Source organism: Anolis sagrei, chromosome 4 (genome assembly GCF_037176765.1).
Source record: "Anolis sagrei isolate rAnoSag1 chromosome 4, rAnoSag1.mat, whole genome shotgun sequence".
In the NCBI taxonomy this organism is placed as follows: Eukaryota; Metazoa; Chordata; class Lepidosauria; order Squamata; family Dactyloidae; genus Anolis; species Anolis sagrei.
The window spans coordinates 155,490,207-155,498,431 of NC_090024.1; the positions used below are offsets into that span (position 1 = coordinate 155,490,207).

The 8,225-nt window shown below is 46.4% G+C and overlaps 1 protein-coding gene across 1 annotated transcript in view; it reads right to left on the bottom strand.

Annotated features, from left to right (window-relative positions):
• PRKACB (protein kinase cAMP-activated catalytic subunit beta) overlaps nt 1-3,928 on the bottom strand; it is a 90,590-nt gene extending 86,662 nt beyond the window's left edge. Inside the window, exon 1 of the mRNA XM_060773828.2 lies at nt 3,600-3,928. Within this exon, the coding sequence (XP_060629811.1) occupies nt 3,600-3,645 (46 nt within the window). The 5' untranslated portion in view covers nt 3,646-3,928. The remainder of the gene's footprint in view (nt 1-3,599) is intronic.
• Between the last annotated feature and the right edge of the window lie 4,297 nt (nt 3,929-8,225).

The following is an 8,225-nucleotide window of genomic DNA, read 5'->3' on the forward strand; positions in this document are numbered from 1 at the left end:
GATTGCAACATAGCACTTTCATATTAGTTTGTACCTGTTCTTCAAAGTACTTTTCTCCCACTACACTTCCACAAGCTGCTTCTGGAGATATTGCTATCCTATATATATCCTATAAGTAAAGGTAAAAGTTTCCCCTTGACATTAAGTCTTTTCGAGTCTGACTCTGGGGGGTGGTGCTCATCTCAATTTCTAAGCCAAAGAGCTGGTGTTGCTCCTAGATGCCTCCTAAGTCATGTGGCCAGCATGACTGCAGGGAGTGCTGTTGCCTTCCCACCGAAGCGGTACCTATTGATATACTTACATTTGCATGTTTTCAAACTGCTAGGTTGGCAGAATCAGGGGCTAACAACGGGAGCAAACCCCATCCCGCAGATTTGAACCACTGACCTTCTGGTCAGCAAGTTCTGCAGTTTAGCGGTTTAACCCTCTATGCTACTGTGTCCCCATATATGTATCCTATATCCAGTTTAAAAACCACTAAAACCAAACAAACACAGTGAAGGTTTCATCTTCCAGAACAGGAATAAAGCTGAAATTTTACAGTTAAGGGGTAAAGCCAAATGAATGCTACAGGAATATGCTCTGAAGCATACATCACATCCTGGATTTCTTTAAAAGATTACACCATAGAGTTGGAAGAGACCACAAGGGCCATCCAGTTTCAACCCCTTCTGCCATGAAGGAACACATAATCAAAGCTCTCTTGACAATTGGCATTTCAGTCTCTGTTTAAAACCTCCAGAGAAGGATATAAGCATTCATTCTTCTATTCAACCAAAGAGTTGTTTTATTGGAACAGACAGATGACTCTCCTCAAAATGAAGTCTTTTATTTACTAAAATCATCACAACCTTATAAATGACGTACAGCATTTGTCTAAATTAACGTCAAAAGTAAGTCCTACTGGGCACGTAGCACTGCAAATCTAACAAATGGTTTGTTTGTGTGTACACTATAAATAAATAAATGCAAAACAAAACTCTGGGAATGCTAAATAAGTTGAGGATAGAATGATTATGTAGGCGTCGGAACGCGGCGGCAAAACGTGGGTATATAAACACAAGCAAGTTACCTTCAATAACAAACGGGGAAAATGAGAGACTTGTTTCTGAAGCCAGACTCAACTCAAATTAAATAATTATCACACCAGCGATTAAATACCTAATACAATGAATCATACCCACGTCTGCTTCACCAGCAGCCTCCTATAGCTTATGGAAATGGTGCATGACAAACTTTTAATCTACTTGAATTGTAAAATCTGTTACTAGATAAGATTTGGATTTTTAAAGATAGTTGCCTGACATTCTTAAATATGAACAAGTTATGTTTGGCATAAGCTTTTGGACCATAACATGCAAGAAGGTGAGCTCCAGTCTACGGGCCCTTCTACACAACTATATAACACAGAAATGCACATCAGAATGATCCGCAATATCTGCTTTGAACTGGAATATCTGAGTCCACACTGCCATATAGCCAGTTCAAAGCAGATGATGAGGGATTTTATTCAGCTGTGTGGAAGGGGCCTACAACCGCTCTGAGTCCTCTTGGGGAGATAGGGCGGTTTATAAATAAAGTATTATTATTATTATTATTATTATTATTATTACAAAAGCTGAGGCCAAATAAAACCTGGGTTGCTGAGTTTTCCAGGCTGTATGAGCATGTTCCAGAAGCATTCTCTATGGCAGACATCCTCAGAGATTGTGAGGTCAGGGCCAGCTAACACTTCCAAACAAAGGATTCTCCCTGGCAGCAATCAGCAAGGCCATTCAATGCTAATCAAGGTGGCCAATTGCAACATTTACACTTGCCTCAAGCAGACAAGAGTTCTTTCTCCCACCCTAGACATTCCATAGATATATAAACCTCACTTGCTTAGTTTCCAACAGACCTCTCAACCTTTGAGGATGCCTGCCATAGAAGTGGGTGAAACGTCAGGAGAGAATGTGTCTGGAACATAGTCATACAGTCCGGAAAACTCACAGCAACCCAGTTGTGAGGCCTGCTGGAAACTAGGCAAGTAGGGTTTATATATCTGTCGAATGTCCAGGGTGGGAGAATCTCTCAGGCAGGAAGCATCCAGGCTTTAAAGCTGCAAGGCCATTCAATGCTAATCAACGTGGTCAAGTGCAACATTCACACTTGCCTCCAGCAGACAAGAGTTCTTTCTCCCACCCTGGACATTCCATAGATATATAAACCCAACTCATCTAGTTTCCAAAAGACTTCACAACCTCTGAGGATGCCTGCCATAGGTGCAGGTGAAACATCAGGAGAGAATGCTTCTGGAACATGGCCATACAGCCCAGAAAACTGTCCATGAAAGCCTTCAACAATGCAAATAAAACTTGCTCATGGATGCCACGATAATGATGATTATAATAATAATAATAATAATAATAATAATAATTTATTTCTAGACTGCACTTCTCTCTCAAAGTAACTCAGGGCGTTTTACAATACAAAAACAGTCAAACAGTCAATGCCTTACAAAGTAAAAAACAACATCAGGAATAATACAAAATAATGCTCAATAATAACAGTAAACTTACAATGAAAGAATTAAATGTTGAAATGGGGAATAGGTAGTAATAAACCAAAAGGCTCTTTCTACTTCATCACAACAGAGAATGAATCCCCTTTAAATCCGGTTTTACCTCCTGCAGAATTCTGGGCTTTGTAGTTTGGTGAGTCTGTTAAAGGCTCCTCCCTAAACTACAAACTCCAGAATTCTGCAGGAGGGAGCAACCGGATTTAAAGGGGATTCGTTCCCTAGTTTGATGAGGCCATTTGTTGTTTATTCTTCACACGCTCCTCATGTAGACAAACTGAAGCGCTCCACAAACAGGGGAAAGTTTCCCACAAGTTCCTGAAACTGGAGAATAACGGTTTCCAATCGCTCTAGTTTGGAAAACTATATCCAAACAGTTTTGTAGCCACAACGAAGGCTGAGGATGAAGCCCAACCAGAGCAGATGGGTCCAACCTCTGCTTCTCTGTTGACTGACTCTTGAAGCCTTCTCAGCGTCCAGGGAGAAGCTCAAGAGCGCTGCGTAATGAGGTCGAAAGGAAAGGCCTTGAGAGTGTTTGGGACTTCAACTCCCAGAATGCTTGAGCCTTGGCCCAGCTGGCGGGGGCTTCTGGGAGTTGAAGTCCCCCTAAAAAAAAACACACCTGGAGGACAACACCGAGTTGACATCATTAGGCAGGGCGGGTTGGGGAGAGAAAGGCTTCTCCTCCTGAAGAGGGCCAAGAGTTCGCCAAGAGATACAAAAAGAAGGGGGAGAAAGGGGCGAGTTTGGGAATGCCTTCCCTTCTCCATTGGGATAGACTGACCTAAGCAGAGGACGCACTCCGCCGAAGGACAGAGAGAGTGAGGAAGGAAGGAAGGAAGGAGAGAGGAAGGAGGGCTGAGGGAGGAGGAGGAGGAGGCGCTGCTCTCCTGCGGCTGGCTGCCCTGAACCTGGCCGAGACCGGTTAACCCGCTTACTCCTAAGCCGGGGAGGGCTGCAGCCGACACGCAGGCCTCCTCCTCCTCCTCTTTCTCCTCCTGCCTAGGCCCGGGCCTGCCCTCCGCCCCCGCCTCGCACTTACCGCTCTCAATCTCGTTGCCCTTCTTGGCGGTGGCGGCGTTGCCCATGGCTGGCTCGGGCCCTCCAGCGGGGAAGGCAGGGCGGGAGAGAGCCCCCCTCGAGGGCCCAGGTGCCTGCTTGCCTGCCTGCCTGCTTTCTCTCTCCCTCTCCTTCCCCGCAGCGCAGCCTTCTTTTCTTCCTCGGCTCCGCTGAAGGAGAGCGCTTTGGCGGGCGGGTTGGCTTGCTGGCTCGCCTGCCCTCCTCCTCCTCCTCTTGCTCCTCGCTCCCTCCTTCCTTGGCTCCCCCCTCCTCTCCCTCTCGCAGAGGCACACAACACACGACGGAAATGACGGCCGCTTCAAGCGCCTCCTCCTTCGCCTCCTCCTCCTCCTCCTCTTCTGACACCGCCAAAGCCCGCCAGCCTCCCCACCTGAGCAGAAAGGCTGTGCCCTCCCTCCTGCAGGCACACTCCAGGGGTGTATATACATACACCAGGCTGTTAGTAATGGGGATTGAAGTCCAAGACACCAAGTTTGCCCAAGCCTGATATAGATGTCTCCATCCGCGGATACTCCATACCACCGTCTCCCAAAGCAGTTGCTCTGTTCCGAACTCAAGAACGGGAAACGGACTGTTGGAGGACAGGAAAAGAGATTTAAAGACAAGCTCCAAGTCAACCTTAAACACTGTGGCATAGACGCTGAGAACTGGGAAGCCCTGGCCCTTGAGCGCTCCAGTTGGAGGTCAGCTGTGACCAGCAGTGCTGCAGAATTTGAAGAGGCACGAATGGAGGGCGAAAGAGAGAAATGTGCCAAGCAGGCCCGTAGCCAGGATTTTGATTCTGGGGGAGCTGAGTTTGATTCGGGGAGGGGGGCTAGGTCCTGGTGAAAGAGCGTCTACCCTAGCCAGGCATGTAGCGGGGGGGGGGGGGGGGGGCTTTGGGGGCTTCAGCCCCCCCCCCCCCCCGAAATTCTTATGGTGGTCTGTGAAAAGGCCTTACTGGTACATTATTTAAACTGTTATGTTTATTCATATCATGATTTGATCACCATGCTCAATATATCTCATATGCATGGGGGTATTGGGGTAACGAAACAAAAGGTTTGCTAGGGTAGACCCTCTTTCACTCAGACTCACCCCCCCCCCCCCCCGAATCAAACTCAGCCCCCCCGAATCAAAGTCCTGGCTACGGGCCTGACCCAAGCAAACCTTTTGTATCATTACCCCAATACCCCCATGCATATGGGATATATTGAGCATGGTGATCAGATCATGATATGAATAAACATAACAGTTTAAATAATGTACCAGTAAGGCCTTCTCGTGGACCACCATGAGAATTTGGGGGGGGGGGGGGGCTGAAGCCCCTCAACCCCCCCCCCCCCACTACATGCCTGGTGCCAAGAGAAAGGGGCGTCAAGCCAACCCCGACCAGGACCGCCTTCCACCTGGAAACCTATGCCCTCACTGTGGGAGGAGCCCCCGGTGGTGCAGTGGGTTAAACCCCAGTGCGGCAGAACTGAAGACTGACAGGTTGCAGGTTCAAATCCGGGGAGAGGCGGATGAGCAACCCCTATCAACTCCAGCTCCTCATGCGAGGAACTGGGAGAAGCCTCCCTCAAGAATGATAAAAACATCAAATCATCCGGACGTCCCCTTGGCAACGTCCTTGCAGATGGCCAATTCTCTCACACCAGGAGCGACTTGCAGTTTCTCAAGTTATTTCTGACACGAGACGGAGGGAAGGGGGGAGCCAAGGAAGAAGGGAGCGAGGAGAAGATGCAGATCAAGAATAGGGCTCCATAGTCACCTATGGACCCACCACCAGGATACTGCGCTTGGAGGACCATCATTGAAGAGAGATGTTGACAAGCTGGAATGTGTCCAGAGGAGGGTGACTAAAATGATCAAGGGACTGGAGAACAAGCCCTATGAGGAGTGGCTTAAGGAGCTGGGCATGTTTAGCCTGAAGAAGAGAAGGCTGAGAGGAGATATGATAGCCATGTATAAATATGTGAGAGGAAGTCACAGGGAGGAGGGAGCAAGCTTGTTTTCTGCTTCCTTGGAGACTAGGACGCGGAACAATGGCTTCAAACTACAAGAAAGGAGATTCCACCTGAACATTAGGAAGAACTTCCTGACTGTGAGAGCCGTTCAGCAGTGGAACTCTCTGCCTCGGAGTGTGGTGGAGGCTCCTTATTTGAAGGTTTTTAAACAGAGGCTAGATGGCCACCTGTCAGGGGTGCTTTGAATGCAATATTCCTGCTTCTTGGCAGGGGGTTGGACTGGATGGCCCATGAGGTCTCTTCCAACTTTATGATTCTATGATTCTCAGACTATGAGGGTTTGCCTAAGTAAGTACTCAATAGCACCTCAAACTGGAGTATCCATTGATCTCTCTCTATCCTGAGAGCTTTGAGATGGTTGAACAGAAGCTCTCCGAAGCTCTAGGTGCTCTTACTGCCTATTACAGGGAAAACCAGCTGAATCCTAACCCATCTAAAACACAGACATGGGCTTTTCACCTTAAGAATAGAGAAGCATCCCGAGTTCTGAGGGTTGCCTGGGAAGGAATCCCACTGGAGCATTGCAGCGCACCCAAATACCTGGGAGTTACCCTGGACCGTGCTCTGACCTACAAGAAGCACTGCCTGAATATCAAGCAAAAAGTGGGCGCTAGGAATAATATCATACGAAAGCTGACTGACACAACCTGGGGATCACAACCAGATACAGTGAAGACATCTGCCCATGCGCGATGCTACTCTGCTGCTGAGTATGCATGCCCAGTGTGGAACACATCTCACCATGCTAAAACAGTGGATGTGGCTCTTAATGAGTCATGCCACATTATCACGGGGTGTCTGCACCCTACACCACTGGAGAAATTACACTGTTTAGCAGGTATTGCACCACCTGACATCCACCAGGAAGTAGCTACCAATAGTGAAAGGACCAAGGCAGTGACATCTCCAGCCCACCCCCTGTTTGGGTATCAGCTAAAGAACCTGTAAAACCACAAATGGCAGTTAAAGTGGTGTTTAACTGTATTAATTCTACCGTGACTGTAGTTGTATTTCTAGTCTAACGCATTACTGTACCACACTGAATCAACAATGTAACACATTACAAAATATTTCTTAGTGTTCTGGAAGTTGTAACAGTGGAAGAGTTTCTTGTGTTAGTCTGTTGCAGCAAAACTAACAAAGAACCTTTCAGCACCTTAGCTTTTTTCAAGTCCATTTAATCAGATGCATGAAGTGCTATTTTTAGCTACAGGTGTATGGACAACACAAACACATATACAGAAATACAGAGGGTTTTTTGGGAGAAAATTGTGACATCAAAATGTACAAAGTATTCTAGTTAACACCGTCTTTTTACAAAACATTTGATGGTTCATGATACAAACACCTTAGCACAAATTAAGTAATACTCAAAGCATGGGTTGCTGTGAGTTTTCTGGGCTGTATGGCTCTGTTCTAGAAGCATTATCTCCTGACATTTTGCCCACATCTATGGCAGGCATCCTCAGAGGTTGTGGGGTCTGTTAGAAACTAAGCAAGTGAGGTTTATATATCTGTGGAATGTTCAGGGTGGGAGAGAGAACTCTTGTCTGCTTAAGGCAAGTGTGACTATTGCAACTGGCCACCATGTTTAGCGCTGAATAGCCTTGTAGCTTCAAAGCCTGAGTGCTTTCTACCATTTTTGGGAGGTGTTAGCTGGCCCTTATTGTTTCTTGTCTAGAATCCCCCTGTCTTCTAAGTGTTGTTCTTTATTTAGCATCTTGATTTTGGAGGTCTTTTTAAAAAATACTGGTAGCCAGATTTTGCTCATTTTCATGGTTTCCTCACTTGCCTAGTTTCCAACAGGCCTCATAACTTCTGAGGATGCCTGCCACAGATGTGGGCACAATGTCAGGAGAGAATTCTTCTGGAACATACATACATGTATGTATGTATTTATTTATTTATTTAAAACATTTATATTTCGTCCCTCTCACCCCGGAGAGGACTCAGGGTGGAGCGCAGCATATAGATGGCAAACATTCAATGCCGGGACAAGAATTCATAGCCATACAGCCTGTAAAACTCACAGCAACACAGTGATTCTGCCATGAAAGACTTTGACAAAACACTCAAAACATTATTTTCTCCATCATGAACATAGTCAAACACAGCAAAATCCTCAAATGCACAAATAGGTTCAAACTCTTCCTTAGGAGAAAAAAAAATGAACTTCCTCACGTCTGTATTTGGGAATAAACTGAGTGAATATTGATATCTCTAGCATGCATATACACAATCCATACATGTAATTCACATATTCATGTATGTGCATATGTGTATACATATACATCCAGAAATTAGAAAGTGGGGAACAAGTGGAGTTGTTGTGTGATGGAAGTCTCTTCAAAGTCCTGTTTGTGCAAGAAGCTAGCTTTGCCTTGCCCAGTATACTGAATTACTCAGCAAAGGCTATGGGCACAGCAGCCGTGAAGGAAGTAAGACACTGGAAGAAACAAGCTGCCCAGAGCCAGTGGGTATCTCTGCCTTCTGTCGCCACTGCTGCACAGTCCTGGAAAAAGTACAACCTCTAGCCTAGGGCAACAACAAAGTCCTCTGACAGCCATCTCTGCAATGTGCAA